This window comes from Cariama cristata, unplaced genomic scaffold (assembly GCF_000690535.1).
Source record: "Cariama cristata isolate BGI_N322 unplaced genomic scaffold, ASM69053v1 scaffold30371, whole genome shotgun sequence".
Taxonomy (NCBI): Eukaryota; Metazoa; Chordata; class Aves; order Cariamiformes; family Cariamidae; genus Cariama; species Cariama cristata.
In genome coordinates this window covers 12,876-31,971 of record NW_009600374.1, presented here as the reverse complement: position 1 = coordinate 31,971, position 19,096 = coordinate 12,876, and the positions used below count along the sequence as shown (strand labels likewise).

Genomic DNA, 19,096 nt, shown 5'->3' with positions numbered 1-19,096 from the left:
TTCTTTCTAGAATATATACATATAGTAATTCTCTTTCTTTAGATTATCTACACAGATTGTCATCCATTTCTATGTTAATTTCAGTAACCCAAACATAACACATATTAGAAAGAAATACCTCTTAAGGGTACTTTTTAGAATTTTGAGCAGATAGGGAAGGAGAAAGAGAGGTTGCCTTTGTATTCACTGTTGCTAAATGTAATTTCCCTTTCTTAATTCATGTTTTATTACTAGGTTCACTAAGCCACTTCCGTCTATGCCTGCTCAGAATACGGAATGCTCCCACATGCACAGCATGACCAGAGAGTCACCTAAGCTGGATACTTCCAGGTAAGTCAATAGCAGCTTATATCAATAGAAAATATTAGCAGAGACAAAATTTTCTCCTCTCTATTGTGTAGTGTTCAGACAATAAGCAATTGTCAGGATACACAAATAGTTAGGGATGTTGGGACAAGGTAAGAATTGAAAGTTCTAATTTCCTTATGAACTTCTGTACTCAAGCCAGTTTGCTAAATGGGTACTATTTTCTTGAATATCCCTTTAGGGATCCAGTGCAGGGGTAAAAAAACTCTGCAAGCCCATTTAAGTCCTATTAGCTATCACTGCACACCTGCAAATGAGATGGTTTTGCAGAGGATGGGGCACAGGATTGCTTGTAAAGAAACTGGGCACAGTAAATCCATTATTTATATTCCAAGTCTCTGGAGGAAAATAGGCAAAGGAAACTTGAGGATGCAGCCTATTTCACTCTGTCCCCAGAAGTGTAGGAAGCTGCTTCATAACTACTGTCTCATCTCTAGGACACTGCTCTACAAAAGAGGCCATATGTCCCAGGAAGAGCAGGTGGCATCCACAACACTGTGTGTGTCACGGTGTTTGGTGAGGTCCTGTGCACAGCCGCAGGGGACCCAAGGTCCAGGGCAGAAGTTCTTCTAGAGCAGTTCCACACTAACAGCACAGCATCACCACAACCACTGCCACGGTGCATAGCTACAACTAAATCCACTTACTGCAGACTTCCTCCTCTCTAGATCTTGAAATGCATATCTCAGCCAAGCAATTAAATAAGTAAATCCTGCTCATCTTAACTTATTGTGTATATTTTCCAGAAATATCTTGCCTCTTCCCAGAAATCGTCTTCATCCCAAAGCAGTGAGTAATTAATGTGCCACTATAAAAGAATGTGTTAAACTTAGGCTGTTCTGTGTTTTATATATATAAATAGATGGATGCTTTTTATTATCTGGATTAAATAACAGAAACAGATGACTCTGAATGTCAGATTGATCTAATACTGTAAATGTGGCTATTAATCTTTTAGACAAAAGACCATTAGACATCTGTATTGATCCAAGAAAAACTTCAAATGTTGTAAGGGCTATATGTCTCAGTCCACAAAAATAATTTCTTGTACTAAAAAAAAACCAGTTGAACTCCAGGAACCTTACTTTCAGTAGCAACGGGCGATTTTGCCCAATTTGAAGCACCTTTCTTGAGCCTCATTCCTCTCAGATGATCAATGATTAATACTTTCTGAAAATGGAATCCTTCTAAAATGTCAGACTGGGTAGCCTGAGTAGCCAGTATCATTAGAAAATGCAGTCCATGAAGGAGTAATTACAAGCTTTGGGTTCTTAAGGCTGTGTTTAAGTCATTCCTCTTCTTCCTCTACTCTTGTCCCTAGTCTGTCCATTCCACTGTGCTGGAACAAAGGTTTTTTGAAGCAAACTACTTGGAAACTTGTCTAACTGCAGCAAACGGGCAAAAGCAAATGCATCAATGGTTCTTTTTCAGCCAGATTCCATAAATTGTTCTGCACGACAGCTCTACTAACAGACGTGCCAGCACAAGAGAGGGTGCACATGAGGAGCAAACTACCAAGAAACAGGGTGACAGTAACTGCATGGGCATCTGTGCCAAAAGCTGTGGGCATCAAACTCTGCCCCAGCCCAATGCTGTGAGCGGTCCTTAAGAAATAATCAGTCTACCAATAACTACATAGAGAAATTAGATGCTTAAAATTAGGAATTTGGGGTCATACCATAGCATTTGATGTTATGGTAACATAATGCAGGTGGTGTAAGAATATCTTATAGTCTTACTTTCAATCCTTAAATTTCTAGATACACCAAGTATTTCTGGGGTGGGGGTTGCACACCTCTACATACAACAGCAGCAGTGTTTTAGTTTCCCTTCTACCTCATCACAGCCTTCTTCCAATTTAGATATGTATCCTGTAAGATGCTGAATAATTCCTGAGTGGTGCCAAGTCCAGGATTTCTCTTTTAGGAAATAGTTTGATTTCTTAGCTTTTCTTAACAATGTAAGATTAGGAAAAAAAAGAAAAAAAAATCCTTCTGAAGGGAGAATGTTGGACAGAAATTCCATTCTCTGATCAGCACTAACAAGAATACTGCTGCTTCAGAACAGACTTGAGTGCCATATTGCAGCTGAAACCTCTCCATTAATTCATTCTCAAAGCTTACCTCTGAGATGAGTATCATCCTAGCTTTTCAGAGAATCAAGACAGATTTACCATTTTGCTGGGGTCATGCATCGAGTTAGTTACAGCACCAAGGATGGAGCTCCCAAACACTCACTTATCTGCACAATGGGTATGTTCAGCTCCTGGGTACTTGCAGTTACCCAGTTTGGCACAAGAGTCAGCCTAGGAAAGAATTACCCAGTGTAGTCCAAATTTTTGGGTCTTTGCTTGCTGTGTAAGTGGCCAGCCCCTACGGTTTTAAGCAAAAACATGATAATGAGCATAATGTTTGTCCAGTGCTGTGCTGTGCCTTTCCATCCCTGACTATGCACACTGACAAAGCAAAACAATAACTGAAACATCTGTTAACTGCTCCCATTCCATCCATTCTCAACACTAACCGCTACTGATCATGTTAACAGAATTGTAACCCTTGTTCCTCTCAAAGGCCTGGGCTGACTGGGAGAAAAATTTCTCCACATCTCACTCCCTCAACTGTTGGATGATGGGTTACCCCTCTCCAACTAGAGAACGGATGCATTTGTGACCAACATTAGTGAAAAGCCATTAACCTGGTGGTTGAAGATGGACAAATTAATAACTGGTGCCTCTTTGAAAGGTACTTATCATATAGGAGTCTGATTCTCTAAAAGAGAAGAAGTGGGAGCCAAAAGAAAGCATCTCCGAAAGAAGCTGGGAAACTAGTTGGATCGCTTCAATTCTAGCATGGTGAAAAGACAGTCTACTCAGTGTTCAGTGGAAGATGTGTTCTCAGTATATTCAAATCTGCTGCAAAATTTCTGCTTTCCAGCTTAGAAATGAAACATGAACCAAAAGGTCTTGCTGCAAAATTCAGGGCCAATTTTCTCAATACTACAAGCAATCTCAGGGTTATTAGAATGTTCAAAATTAGATGAATGTTTGCTAAAATTTTTCGAATGCCATCGTAAAAGCTGATGAAAAGTATTCTGGATATTATGTGCATTCTGTACAAATATTTCTTTAAACATTACCACAGATTACCAAGACCAGATTATTTAAGCACTTCCAGTTTAATAATAATTAATTTTTAATTGTTTCTTATCAAATCTAAAGTATTTTTCCATTACAGGACCATGAAGCAAAAAATAATAATGAAAGTAAGTATTCTGTACTGAAAACACGGCAATATGAGAGGGATTTGTTGTCAATATGTCACTGGTGACCTTAATATAGCATGTAGTTGAGTATGTCAGTGTAAATTTTATCTGTAACAGTCAGCAATAAGCAAGAAATGTTACTGAACTGTTTTCTAGTATAATCAGAGTGAAAACATAGTAAGACAAAAATTAAACGAAGGAATATTTGTTACTTTTATTACATTAAGACTGAAATGGCAGTGAGGAAAATCCACTGTTCAGATACAGCAAATATTGCATACTAAATATGTTGTTTGCATCTCTAGATCATAGCTTCAGTAACGCACAAGAATCCAGATTTCCCCCTGGAGCAGCTCCATCTCCGTTACCAAGGGGCCTGTGAGTAAAAGATAATAAAACTACTTCTTTGATGGCGATGGGGTTAATAGGTGTATTAGGAGCTAATTCCTATCCTTGCCTGTGGCAATCACAATTCAGGAGTAATTTTTATTGCTGTTCATTAAAGATATCCTGAGTAGGTAAAGGCAAGCTATTATTTTGTTATTTCTGGAGGAACAGTGTTCATATGCCAGTGGCATTGCCCTTCACTGCCTGCCACTGATAGCAGATGCTAGCTGGCTTGCTTAATTTAGTCACATACTGCAGCAATAGCACGTGCTTGCCTATAAATGCAGAAAGTTGTGTTTTTCATTAAAACTCTTCTGCCCCACCCAAGTTGTCATTGTAAGTATTAGACAGGGTATAGCTTCCTTGCTTATCATAAATACCTCTCCTGAGTACCCACATTACATCTGATACCCGTATTCTTTTTTTACACTTCCCCCCCCACCCCCAACTGCTACAGCTATCCAATAAGGAGATGCATCCCATCTTGGCCAGAAATACCTGGGGAATCAATAAACCTAATGCTTAGTTGCTAAATGAATTCATGTATCTGCTAAGTAACCATACTTTTTTTTTTTCTCCAATGTGCAGAAAGAAAACTTCTAATGCAGTAAATTCACTGGTAAGTTGACTTGTAATTGCATAATCAAATTATAATTTTACAGGTGACTTTTAATTTATTGTAATTTTTATTTTAATTTTATCATGACTTTGGGTACAACATAAATGCATACAAAGAATAGGGTAAACAGAGTTACAAAGAAAGGAAATATTTGGGTGCTGTTATAGGAACTAAGCAGCAGTGAGAAAGCTCAAGTAGAAAAATATTTTGATTAAAGGGGTGTTTGGATTCAGTACTCCAGGATGTGACAAACACAGTGCAAGAACTGAATAAAATGAGAAGTAAATGGGAACACAGGCCATTTGGAAGGATTCCCTGAAATATACAGGGCTGCATATGGGGAACATGGATTTATTGTAAGAGTGATAGTTCAAGAAAGGTGCGGGATTTTACCAGAATTTGTCAAAGGTTTTTCAGTAAGTATTTCATCATTAGAAAAATATCCCAAAACCTCTTGTGGGAGAAAGTGAGAGAAAAGAAATTAATTTGAAAAATGTTTCAAAACTAACAATTTATTATTGTTGTTCCAAAATGAAAAAAAAAAAATTGAAACTGGAAGGTTGGGCAACTGACAGCTTAACCTTCAGTAAAAAGGAATGTGTTCAGACATTTGTGAGCATAGCTTGACAAAGATGAAAATACTGAAACTTTGATTTGCAAGTATTTGGGATGGACTCTTCATTTTTGGACTTCAGATAAGAACAAACCATTTTTTACACCATAAACTTAGTGATGGGTGTTAAAAAAACAAACAAACAAAACACACACACAAAAAAAACAACCAAAAAACCAACACGTATCTCTAGATATTACTTTTACTTTTGTCCATCTATTTATACACACAAACTGGGATTCTTTCCAAATCTGCTTTGCAAAATCTGAGGCTTCAAGGTCATATAACTAGAGGATCTTCACAGAATGGCGATGTCCGTACCTCCTAATCCCTCCAGGATGCTGTCAATTCTAAATGTAAACTAGTTCACAAGAAGTATTAAAAAAAAAAATAAAAATTTGCTGTACTAGTGACATGCCATTTAATATTTAGTTTCCTTCTGTTTTATTATAGAAACCATGTTTACCTTCCAGAGAGATCTTAACTACAAATGAAGGTAAATTATCTCTGCTACTGTGAAAAAGTTGACATTTATCAGAATTTAGTTTTCTTTTTACTAAAAGCATGAAACAAACAATCACCACATTCAGTTTATTCTAGGTTTTTGAGGAGGTTTGGTCTTAGCAGTTTCGAACTGGATCTGGCCAGCCTTAGTTGCACTGAATATCATTGTTCTCTAAAAGCAGTCACAGTAAAATTATTGAGGTTACTGGCAGGGTAGCATACAACATCATGGACCAGCAATGTGCCGTATAGTCCTGAAAGCGGAGAAGGGGGAAGGGAGGCAAAGCGCGAGCGCATCATTCTGAACTCGGTCAGAACCACCTCACACAGAGCCAACTCCTGGCAAGAGCCAGCCTCTTGCATAGGCAGAAAATGCATCTTGCCTCTGTGCAAGCAACTCCTCCAGGCACCAACTCAGCAGGAGCTGCTGTCTAAGACAAGGGTAAGGTCAGCCAGCCAGCCGCACCTCCTCTGGCTGAGGTCTTGCAGGCAGCCTGCCCCAGCGTCCTCCCCTGTGTCGCACTGCTCGCCTCTCGGAAGGCAAATTTCCCACTGAGCTCCTGCAGGCATTCACAGCACAGCTGTTTGCCTAGAAATGTGGTGGTATGCCACTAGTTAATAAAGAAAGCAGCAGGATGGCAAGCTGCCACGTAAGGAAAAACCCCAGAAGTTAGAATAATAGAAGAAACCCTCCTTCAACTACTGGGACTCTCTTATCTGGGACAATTATCTTTCTGAAGAAATCTTGACTTTACAATTTGTTGTCTCAAACTACAGAAAAACCTACAGCAGCAGAACGACGACGAGGTTCCAGCCAAGAGCTTCCACTTCCACCACTTCCAAGTAGTGCCCAAAAGTAAAATCCCTTTTCATCATCTTTTGAATATTTCAATGCACCAGCTCCTACTGCTCTGTCTGAACACAGGTGTCAGAAGTTCAAAGGGGAGCACTGTTTTCTCTGTAGCCTTCTGTTGCTTTTTGAAAGTCATGTTTCTTGAAGCCTCACAGTAGCAAAAAATAAAACATGGCTAATGCAGCCAAATACTATAACCACCACCAAAAAGCATGAGAGGATTTAATCTCTAATTAGGTGATGGAGATTTAAATCAGATGTTTAAATTCCCAATTATCAGTACTACTAGTGGGATACAATTTTGGGGTTTTTTTTTTTAAATACCTGTATCTGGCCCTTATTTCTCAATGGACAAATGGGTGAGATGGAACACATTTTACCGCTGCATGCTTCAAATATACTGTTTTAATATTTTTCAGAACTGGGTAGATCTCCTCAGACCTTTCTGTAATCTCTTGATATTTATTTCAGGCCTTTGCTCCAAAAGTCCTCAATTCTGCCAAGTAAGTATAACTCAGATTTTGAAGTAAAATGTGATTAACCTGTAATTTCAAAGTAATCTTTGAATTAAGATTATTTCAAGATGCCATGCATATTCATTAGTTTGGAATTAACATTTGTCTCTGTAATGCATACAAAGAGGAGATCAAGTATCCAGGGGCTTAGCTCAGCTAGTAAAATTAAGGGAGTATGCCAGGGTCATTGTATAAATCAATGGAAATTGGGTGCTTCATTCCCATTTGTGACTACTTGAAATTTCTACCAAAGGCAGTTTGGGTCAGTTCCCATCATAATAAAGATCTCATCAATCTTCCTTGCCACAGAAGAACCCTAAATATGACATTTCTGGGCTGTTCCAAGCTTCTGTTGCCTAGAAGCCAGACAGATTATTATTGCATCCAGCAATTTATTCTTTCTCCACAGGGGAAAAAAAAGAAGGTATTTTTATAATGGCAAACGCTAAAGCTCTTCTGTAAGTAACACTTTCAAAGAGAGACTTTGTTTCAGCTCACAATTAAACGCAAATTGGCTAATATGTACATGAACTCTCTTTGCACAGAAGTGTAAATTAGATCTAACATTTTTCTAGTCTCTTGTTAGCAGACACTTGTCTGACCTTCCTACAAGCCCTTTTCTGCACATATTTCAGTCTGAATGTATCTTTTACACTGTAAATGGATTATGAGAATTGGACATATAAATCTGCATGTGGTATAGCTTAAACTTACATGCTGTTATTAGTACTTCTCTCCATCTCCTGGAAATGTACTTGCAACATACATCAAGCAAACATCTCGTATGTTGTGGAAGTACAATAATGGTTGATATTCATGCAATAGACTGATGCTCTCAAGTTTGTCTGCTCTTGTCACACAACTGATGTGCTACAACTTGTTGCATAAATTCTTATTAATCCCTAAAGTGTAATTATTCTTCAAGGTCATTTAGTGCTAAATGATGCTCTCATTAGTAAACTTTCTTCAACACACTCTTACTCTGTGCCAGGTCCAATAACAACTTAATCACAGACACAATTGGTCCCAATCACTTATGTCCCTTCAGCATAACCTGCCAGCTCTTCCTTGTCACGAAACAAGCCTAGTGCTAACTTTCATCATCTTCATAAAAAGTACTAATTTCCCATATGGCATAGTATCAAATGCTCTACTGAAGTCCAGAGTAAGTACAGTACCATATTCCCTCTTTGTAGAATTCTGTTATTTTATGAAAGAGCTATAACATTTTATTTACTTGGGTAAATTTCAGGTTTTCTCTTGCTAGTTGTACCTCTACCTCCGCCTCCAAATCTTAATGTTCTTTCCTTCAAATTCTCTCTTAGGGCCTTGTGTTCTATGCAGTCAGACAAAAAGGCCTGTAGTAGCTCAGGTCATTTTTTTTTTTCACTTTAAGTACAGCAATTATTTCATATTCTTTAACCATATGGTACCACCCTGTCTTGAATTTTATTTAAAATAACTGTTACCAATTTAATGTGCCAGTTTTTTAAATTCCTGGGATAAAGATTATCTGGGCCCACCAGTTCAATTTCAATTTGTGTACCGGAACTACTATTGGTTTAGTACCTAGATTATCTTTAAAAGCAATAAAATTCTTACTGCAGACAGCCCCATTTCTTTTTCCATTTTACGTAGCTAAGGAATCTCTTATTACTTATTTTAATTTCCTTTTGTAAAGTCTAATTCAGCCTAACTTCTGGCAATTCTTACTTTATTCATACAATGTACTTCTCAGCTGTAGCTTTTGCAGCTGGTGAGTCAAAATTTGAACAGAAAAACCAAAATTCTTAATAGCTGCCTTCAGGTGATTATTCATTCACTGAGAGCTGGAACTGCTCCTTACAGTGTCTCACCTGTATTTGGAATACAGCTTCCAGACAGTTGCATCTTTACTACAAAAGAAGTTCTAAACCTACTTCATGCAGGTGTCTTTGAGCTCTCCACTCCATACAGTGACTCAGAATTAAAAAATTCAATTGACCTCCTCTGTAACATTCTTATCACTTTGTGAAACTAAAATGTAAATCAGAATTACATTAGTGAAGATTTGATAAAGCAGTCTGCAAAATATCGTGTCCAGGAATAGATGAGTGCTAACAACCATAGTAGCATTTTTTTTCCCTAGTAGTACAACAAACAGGAAATAAAACCTCCCATAATAACAGAATAAGTAACAGTCAACTTCCTACATCTACAACTATCTTCTCTAGTTTAATGATATTGATCTGTACCCAACTCTGATCACAAGTACCTATGGCAGACACCTATACTATCTTTGACCAAGATTCTGTTTTACCAGAAAACAATTATCTATACTTATTTCTCATATTTCTATCATATTGTTTCTACGCAACACTACTCAACCATTTCCCTTCAATTTCTTAAATTCTTCGACATCTGTATTTGAGCCCTAATAGCTATTTTCTACTATGCTTTGTTATTAGAATTATAATTAAGCTTCATAATCTTTCCTACTAGCTCTGCTTCTCTATTTAGCTGCCTAGACTTTTTGCACACATACACAAATATTTCAGTGGGACTGAATTAGTGAAAAATTATCTCTGAGCTACATTTGTTTTCCTGACTCCCTCACCTGTATGACCACTTCTCACACTGGACTGAGTGCTTTTTGCATTGCATTTTTTTCATTTTCTTTATCTGTTGCTACATTGATTCACTTTGTTTTTTTTTTTTTCTTGCATTTTAAGTCTAGCTCTGGCTATTAACCAAGTTGTTAACTAAACTGTTTCTCTCTTCATAAGCAAGGCTCCTCTTTTGAGCAGGCCAATGTCCCAGGCACTTAGACAGGGCCCATCCATTTACAGTAGTTAGCTTTCCTGAGTGACACCAAAGGTCAAGTGTTTCCAGATATTCCAAAGTCCTTGTAACAAATCAATTTCTTACAGCATAACAAACATACTTTGAAAACTTACACATGTTGTTCTTTGTGTTTTCTAGAAGTGCCAGAAGCTGCAAACCGTTCTCTGGGTACTTCCCCTCACAGCAATATTTCATCTATTTCAAGTACTGCAGACCAGGTATAACAGTAGCTAAATTCACATTACAGAAATCTTCTTATCCTTTAAAGTAGTATTTCGCCCCTACCCCCTTTCTAAATGAAAATCATACTCCTTTTGTGGAGGGCATCCGCGTCCCCTTTTGCAGTGAAGATTTTCTGTAGCACAAATAAATTGAATGTTAGCTTTCATACAAAAAGAATGCTTAGAACATATAGCATAGGAGAGCTTTAACAAGCTGTAGAAAAATATGTAAATAGCATTATACCAAACCTTGGCACTCTGCCAGTCACTTTAAACAAAACCTGAAAAAGCTTCTTAGTTTCAGGTCTTCCTGACTCCCCAGTTCATACTACTTTGACATTGTTTAAAACAATGAAATCTGTGGTGATGTACTTAAGTTTAGTCTTTGATATAGATAGCTATAAAGAGTTTTTAATTGCCTACTTTTTTCTAACTTAATAGCTGTACATACAGTGTCCTGAAAAAAAATAATGTGCACCAAGCAGATACAATGAAGCCATCTGCAGCTATTAGCATTAGCCTGCACTGATGCAATGCGCTAAGAAATCCCAGAAGTTTTTATGTGGAAACAGGGATGCTGTGCTGACTGGCCCCACACTGCAGGATGCAGAGGGTAGAATCACTTTTATGAACATTGCCCTATGTATTATGGTTTGGGGTGTCAGCAAAGTTTTAAGAACCAAGAAGAAAGTCACTGCTGCCCCTCTTGGAGGATGCTGTGATGCCTGTCCCTACATGTTTTAGTCTCTCTCAAGTCCTACTCCTTTCTGTTCCTTTAAACAGACCTCTTCTCGCTACAGTTAATGCTGTCAGGTTTATGACCAATTCTTTTTTTCTGTGTTTGGTTGCAACTTTAAGCTTTGAATAATCTAAGCAAATGCAGTTATTTTCATTTCAGTGCTATTCCCTAGTCTCATTTTGGATGAAGGGAGACTACAAAATGCAGGAAGCCATTCTTATTAGCCTAGTAGTCACAAACAAGGTAAAAATAGTTCTGTTGAGTGCAAAACAAAGTTTCTGTTATGTAGAGTCAATAACATTAAATGTTCTAAAGCCTGACATGACAAAGATAATGCAACAATGAAGAACACAAAGGGCTTTAAGTTCTAGGAAAAATTATGACTGTGTGTCATACTGGATATTTATGATAAAAATTTCTCTCAAATAAACAATCCAGCAGACACTAAATAAACAGCTTGTAGCAATTACATTTGCAGTGTTTATATAACAGCCATGGGCAAAACCAGAGCTTAATAAAACATCCATTTTATTTAAAAAAAAAATATTTATCTGTTAGTGTTATTTTCCCACCAATTATGTACGCTGGTATCATTTGTTGTAGCACCATGCACAATGCAGGTCCTAGCAGACATGATTCATGCCCATAAGGTTCATTATTTGTTTGGTTCCCATCCAAACTTTGGCAGCAGCTCTCTGCTTCCAGATTGTAGGCCACAGCACTAGAAGAAAGGTCTAGGGGCAGTTGATTCCTTGTTCTTTTGAACAAAGATTGGTTTACTGGGCTCATTCTCTTAAGTGGCCGAATACCTTGCATACTTGCAATTCCTCTCATCCTATCTTTTTTCCAATGAATAGTGTGACTCAAGAAATACATGGAAGAACTTTGGAGGTCAAGTTGTATGTTATGGCTTGAGCCAATCTAAGAATTTAGTGCAATGCCCCTACAATGGAGGCTCCGCCCTCTCCTCGCTGTCAACTCCCCTCCCAGCCACAACCACAGACTTCTCTGGTGTTCCTCTGATCATGCAGTGGGCTGAGGCCAACTCCTTAAACTGACAGAAAACTAACCTGGCAGACAAACACAAAACAAAAAAGGAAATAATTTTTTTCTGATAGATCACTAAAGTGATTTATCTCACTGTGGAATCAGATAAGCAACAAAATAAGCACAAGGGAGAAGCCAAGACATTCCCTTTTTTGCAGCAATAAGCCAGCTACACCAGCTCAGCCATAATGTGCAACTTCATCTTTAATCTGTTTTATACAGAGGTGACAAAGCTTGTGTGAAAATGCATTTTATTAACCAGGAAGGTTAATACCCAGAAGCATTCATTAGGAAATACTCTCAGTACTATTTCTATAGCCTCTCCACTTGCGTTAGCTTTTGCATCAACCTCCTCAGCAAGAGCTCACTTTTTATGATTGCTGGTTTTATAACCTACCAGTTAATCTTCTAGCTATTGAAGTCTGATAATGCATAGGTTTCATGTTGCTTCTAATCCCTCATCTTGTCCTTCCCTTGAGTATCATTTCTTTTCATACTTCTTTAAAATCCCCCATACTTTTCCCCTAAACTCCATTCCTGTTCCCAAATGTATGCTCAATCCTGCATCATCTTACTACCCTGTTTTCTACCACTCCTTCTCTTACTCAAATTACAGTCTCATACCACTTGCTCCCAACTGCCATCACCTCCTCACATCTTTTTATCTTTGTACTTTCTTTGCTGTGAGAGCTTTTATCTTCTAAAACAGAATCCACCTATATTTAGGGTGCCAGTCTTTCTACCTTGTATCTTCAGGTCTGCACCTATGCCCCCATCCATGAAGTCCTTTGTCCCATGTTTTCCACTGGAAGAACAGGTTAAATTCATCTACTGTACAGAACACTGCCAAGCATTTCACAGAACTGAGAGAAGGAAGATGATCTTAGTGAGGTGTTAACACGGGGTAACATACAGAAATGAGACACTTAAGAGATATGTTATAAAATATAAGCCGTTTTTGTATTCTGTCATAGATATAATCCTTCTCCACAGTAAACATAGGTTTATGCCTTTTAGATAAAGAGCACTGTTTGAAATGTAAGGATATATTCAGACTCAATCCAACAGAGAACCGGAACTGAATCTGTATCTCATGTCTCAGGTGAAAGCACTGAGGTCTGAACTGCTGTATTAGTAAGGACATTAATTATTCCTGTTCTAGAATCACAGAATTTCATAGGACTCCATCCATTTGTCCTTATTTAATAACAACACAAAGAGCAAAAGATGCACTTAGTCCAACAATCCAACCTCAGTGCTATCCAGATGGAGGCAATCATGATCACGTTCACAAATAGCATTGAGTATATGGGAAACTTCATTACCAAAGCTTAGATGCCTACCAAGTGTGGATATTCCATTGGCTAGCCTACAGCTGAGCAGCACTTAAATCGTTAATGGTCAATTTACTCCTCAACATTTCCTGGATACCCTCTTTAAGTTATACTAGAATAGCTTCCTGCTTTAAAAATACCAAACTATCCTCCAGTTGAACCTGACTACTTTCCTCAGGGTATCTATCTTCTGTCCTATATCAGCCTTCTATAACACATCTGTTACCACTGTTTTGACACAGTAGTTTTTCTTTGTCCGACCTCTATCCAACAAAAACAGTGAGCTCTTGGCAAAGAATTTTCTAAGTTCTGTATTTTCTAAAATGTTCTGCATTTGAGTTCTTCACAGCTGTTGTTACTTAGTAGTAACTCCACTACAGGCCATATTCTTTATTATTATCATTATTGTTTTACAGGTGAAACACTGTTTCTCTCTTTCTAGGATGCTGGTGTTCATCATAAAGCATGGTATGCTGCTACCTGTGATAGGAAAACAGCAGAAGATGCATTGTACCAATCAAACAAGGTAGGTCACTTTAAAAGAATGTCTATTTTATGAAAAAAAATCTTCAAATAAAAAAATCAAAATACAACCAGAAATATTCTAAGAACATCAGTTGTATTCTGAACTGGTCAGAATACTGTGCCATGGATATACTGTCAAACATGAAGTTATTGTGATGAAACTATTTAACTATAGTTTCCATCCCAAGACAAAATTGCATTAGTGTAACTCAAAGTCTGGTCCACTATAGAGAAAGCTATTATAGACTAGAGAGCTGAGGAAGATCTGATAGCGCATGTGCATCCATTAAAATGGAAGGGAAGGCCGTGTGACTTTTAAACTATCTCCACCACTGTCCAATGGCTCATGTTAAAAACAGCTACTGTTTGGGAAGGCTGATGCTGCTATGCATTTTGAAAAGGCAACACTATGCATTTAGGTATTTGGAGAATTTGAGTTCTCTCAACTATTCTGTGTACAAAAGCTAGTGTCACAGAAGAGAATAGTAACATGTAGAGTTGCATCCTGAGCATCACAGGTACATTTCCACTCTTGCCTAACTCCACAAAGCAGGATAAAGGGGCAGAGCACTGGGGTTATCACCAGTGTAGGCTACTGCTTGCTAGTGAGCACTGGGCTAAGTGTCAGTAGCTGTAGGTGCTTGTCTTTATCAGAGTGCTTTTTACAGCTCTGGAGAAACAGCATCTCCACCTCTCGCTGCTTTCTTGCCTACCTACTTCCACTGAGAGTAACTTCATTTCCTAATAATCTGTGGACTCCAACAGGTGGCTGCCACCATGTGTTTGTTTCTTTTTTCTTTCTCTGGTTGAGAGAGAACAGGCAGCAGTAAAGGCAACTCTTAAATGACACCTTTGTAAGTTACTGCTAAACAGCAGGAACACATGCTACTTCTCCTGCTGTACAGTTTTTCTAATGGGAGAAAAGGGTTTAATGCTAATATAGATGAAAATATTAAGATAAAAACAAAGTTGTTGGAAAAAATAAGCTGAATATACTTACTACTTTTCTTTCTTTAGGATGGATCTTTTCTAGTAAGAAAGAGTTCTGGACAGGATTCACGGCAACCATACACACTGGTTGTGTTTTACAACAGAAGAGTATACAACATTCCTATACGATTTATTGAATCAACAAGACAATATGCACTGGGCAGAGAAAAAAGTGGTGAAGAGGTGAGATGATGGGAGGGCTGGGGGTGTTTCCGAACAGTTTTCAGTTATGTATCTTTCATAAGCAAGGATTAAGATATATTCCACTATGACCAAAAGGATTCTTCATGTATCAAGATAAAAGTATACCCTATATAATGACTGATTTATGAAGCTAGAGAAACCAGTGTAACATCAGCTCCTGCATACTGTGAGTAATTAAAACCACAGATCAAGTTTAAAACAAACTCATAGAACTGTTTTGAAAAGCTAGCAGGATCAGAGCTGCAGCTGCCAGATAAATTCTCCAGCTGTTCATAGTCCTGTATTCACCTAAGACTCTAGTTAAGTTCCTTGGAAAATCGTAAAAGAAGAACTAAAACAAAAAGACCCCAAACTGGATCAAAAAAAAAAACCCACCCAAAAAACCCCCACCACCACACACCAACCCCAAACTCACCACTCACCCACCTAAACAGAAAAAAAACACCACACCTCTATCAAAAATGATAATCACAGTACTTTTAATCCTATTTTCACATTAAAAAAAAAACATTTCACTCTAGTTCTAGAGTGCAAAAATCACTGGTTGGCTACTCTACCACACAGATAATTAATCTGACAGCAAAACAGAATCTTGGAACCCAAATACCAATAAAAACTGTTTGCTATCACTGCACAGAGTAGGTTTTTCAAGGATGTGAAAGTAGGCTTGCCTTAGCCTAATTACCTGCCTCCCATGCAACAGTTTAAGGTTACAGAATAAATAATAGTCTGAAGCTCATCTGGCCTTCAACAAAGGGTCAAAAATGACCTCAGGAGGAAAAGAGGAAGATAGTTCAGAATCTGTATTTGACTAAAAGGAAAAGCAACAGACATAGCAGGTTCTGGATGTTAATTTACAGTGACAAACATTAAAATTGTGTAACTAAAACAGTTCTCACTGGCTGTCTGTACCATACTACTCCTGGAGATCACCTTCGCTCTGAGGTGTCTGAACCACAGATGAAGCAGCTTCCAAACTGCCACAGTCTGCAGCCTGGTATAAAGGTAAACTGAAAGTGGTGCCAGTTTAATATGCCATAGAACAACCCTTGTGGCTCAGTTTGTGCAGGTGGCAATCACAAATGGAAAGGAGCATGAGATGAGACAGCTGGTGCCCACAGTATCTTCCATTGTCCAAATTTAATGTTTAGAATCAGGACTAAGAGCAGGATCAGTGCTCTTGCAAAAAGGCAGAGCATCTCACTTGGTAACAGTCATAGCTCCATTCCCTTCAATGGTGGGAGAAGCAAAGAGAAAAAGATTATGCAGTGATTACTGTCAATATTAGAGCATTAAAGGAAGCCACAACTAATTAATTTTTGTTTTCTCTACACAGCGCTTTGACAGTGTTGCTGAAATAGTAGAGAATCATCAGCGTACCTCCCTGGTTCTAATTGACAGCCAAAACAACACAAAAGACTCAACGAAACTGAAACACATTGTAAGAGTTTCTTAATCAAACTGAACTGCCAAAATGAAGACATTTTTAATCATTTTTCAACCTCCCAAAACATGTGGATGCAGGTATTAAAAGAAGAAAATCCAAAATGATGGAAAATACTCTTTGAGAGCACTTACTAAGAGATGCCGTTCATGAAGTTCAACCCCGTGTCACTTTTATCAGAAAAGCACTCATATTGAACACAAGAAGCCAAAGCAGATAGCCTCTCGTCTGTGATTTCCATCTATGATAACATGGGTGTTCAAAGTCACGTGAAGAACAACTGCACACCACAGCCTGGTTCTCTGACTGCTATTTGAAGATAGATTTCCTGTAGGACATTTTCACTTTAAAAATGAGAATACCCACAGCGATCTACTCTTTGCGTTTGTTACGTTTACCACGGATCACTGCTTTCAGAAATTTCTTTGTAAAGTGCACAGCCACAGAAGTTAGAGCAGTTCAGCCTAATGTACTGCTGTGTATAAGCTGAAAATAGGACTGTACTTCATGTGATTAGTGGCAATAAAGCTGTCTGAATGTTTTAGATTAATGGACATGTGTTGTCCTTTTCCTCAGCTTTACTCTGTTTCATTAATATTTTTGTTTGTATTTTCAAATGTGCAAATAAAGTGAAAAATGTTGTAAAGTCAATAGTGTATGGAGGCATTGCTGGATCACATTTTTAGCATCCTTTGAGCAAGAAAGCATCAATTCACTATAGTTGATGTTTTAATGTATACATTTGTCTGTGCTCTTTTGCAAGTTCTGTTGTTATGAAAACCATCACTTTTTACAGGTTTAGCATGTATGTTTGGCTTAATAGCTCTGAAATCTTTTGTCTTCAAATTGCCTACTGTTGGTGACCCAAGCACCTTGCTTCATTGCTAAACCAACTATCCAATCAATTCTTGCAGAACTGCTGTTTACACACACAAAAACTTTTTCAAGCCTGTTCTATCACAGTGGTTTCCTTACTGTATTATTGTGAACAAACCAATTTCCACAAAGGTGAAAGTGGTGACAATTAAACTGATGAATGTATAAATTGCACCAATGAAAACCTTTTAGGAACAGTTGTTCATTAGTTTGAGATGTTTGATTTCACTGGACCTGAAAACTCATCCATCTTAAAGGTATTTTCCAAAACTGACACTGTACGCACCTGCTTTGTTCTTTTTGTTCCAGATTAGGCAGTGTTCTCCAGTATTATCTGCAAGGCATTTAAGGCAAGATTTGAGCCAAGACTTGCAAAAATCTCAGCAAGTCACTTAGAGCTATGTTGTAGCTGTATTCTGTGGTTTTGATCAATTACTTCTACAAATAATGCACCTGTCTTCTAGAAAGAACTGCTTACCGATACGACAAAGATGTTCAGCACAAGGCTACCCACCTTGCTTTGTCTCCATTTCTTCCCCCTGCAACATAGATCATACTTACCCCAGATGTGAAGCAAATGAGACACTGGCAAGGAAGAAACAATGTATACAGACTTTACACAAGCCTGCCTATGATGGACTGTTCACAGTACTACATAAATGCTATGTTTAGTATATTGTTTAGTTGGTGTTAATTAGTATAATAATATGCTTAGTACTAGTGTAATGTTTAGGACATTAAGATTGCCAACTCAAGGCCTCAAAATTAACTTACTAGTCTCTGCAAGCTTAATTTATTCCTTTTATATGTGTACTCTGATATTATTTAGTTACATGGAACATCACTTTAGAAGGTTACTATTTCAAGCAATACTCACAATGGAAAATACTCTGTGAAAAAGCAGCCATTCAATATTTAGCTTTCTTTGCATTCACAGAGAGTCCTTGCCTTATTCACTCGTGTACTGCACAGTATTTAAACTTAGTTCTTAACAAAACTGTTTCTTGTTAATCTTTCTATGTTGCTCCTCACAAAAGTGTCTAGGTTCTTCAAAAATTGCTTTCTGAGTTAAATGCGTAGTACCACCATCATTCTAGAACTGGGGGAAAAAAGGCATGACAAAGTGAAACTCAGGTGTACCAGTAGACTTCCATATAAGAGACTAAGTAAGTATCAGGTTTTTAAAGTAATTAGCAATGAAAAAAGCACTGCTGTTCCTGCCCTCAGCTCCAAGTGCTCAGCACTATGTGTAACTTTGTGGCTAATCTACAAATATGCTCTAGATGATAAACATTCAACTATTTCTATCTTCAAACCCTTCTTTTCTTTTTAGCCATGTTCTACATCGTTACAGGGGTACCTTACAGTTTTGACAACAAAATGAGGCAGGGATTTGATAGGCAACACCACCTTCCACAAAATAATCCATTCATCCTGAGATGAGAACACCCTAGGCACAAAATAAGGCTCCATGGAGGGCAGGGGGGACCCAAACAAACCCATCTGCACGTGATCACCTATTTTACTATAGTCACAGTTTTATACAGGAAGGAAGCAGACTAGTTACTCTGCTTTCTATACCCAAGCTAGATCTTTTGTAGCTTAGACAGACTGCAGTGTAGACATATTTTGAAACATAATTTTAGCTGGAGAAAAGAAAAGTTTGAGCAAGTTTCAGGTATAGGATTGCACCAAGTTACCATGTCCTAGATTCTGTATTGACTGCTGAATCAATCATGTCAGAATTTTTAATTTTGTGTTTTGCATTTTGCAAG

The 19,096-nt window shown here is 37.9% G+C and overlaps 1 protein-coding gene across 1 annotated transcript in view; it reads left to right on the top strand.

The window, feature by feature from the left end:
• Positions 1-17,096, top strand: part of BLNK (B-cell linker) — a 31,562-nt gene extending 14,466 nt beyond the window's left edge. Inside the window, exons 11-22 of the mRNA XM_009710008.1 lie at positions 235-330; positions 1,113-1,155; positions 3,600-3,627; positions 3,933-4,005; positions 4,603-4,633; positions 5,700-5,742; positions 6,528-6,606; positions 7,075-7,106; positions 10,080-10,159; positions 13,725-13,808; positions 14,825-14,980; positions 16,338-17,096. Of these exons, the coding sequence (XP_009708310.1) occupies positions 235-330; positions 1,113-1,155; positions 3,600-3,627; positions 3,933-4,005; positions 4,603-4,633; positions 5,700-5,742; positions 6,528-6,606; positions 7,075-7,106; positions 10,080-10,159; positions 13,725-13,808; positions 14,825-14,980; positions 16,338-16,457 (865 nt within the window). The 3' untranslated portion in view covers positions 16,458-17,096. The remainder of the gene's footprint in view (positions 1-234; positions 331-1,112; positions 1,156-3,599; positions 3,628-3,932; positions 4,006-4,602; positions 4,634-5,699; positions 5,743-6,527; positions 6,607-7,074; positions 7,107-10,079; positions 10,160-13,724; positions 13,809-14,824; positions 14,981-16,337) is intronic.
• The last annotated feature ends 2,000 nt before the right edge of the window (positions 17,097-19,096 follow it).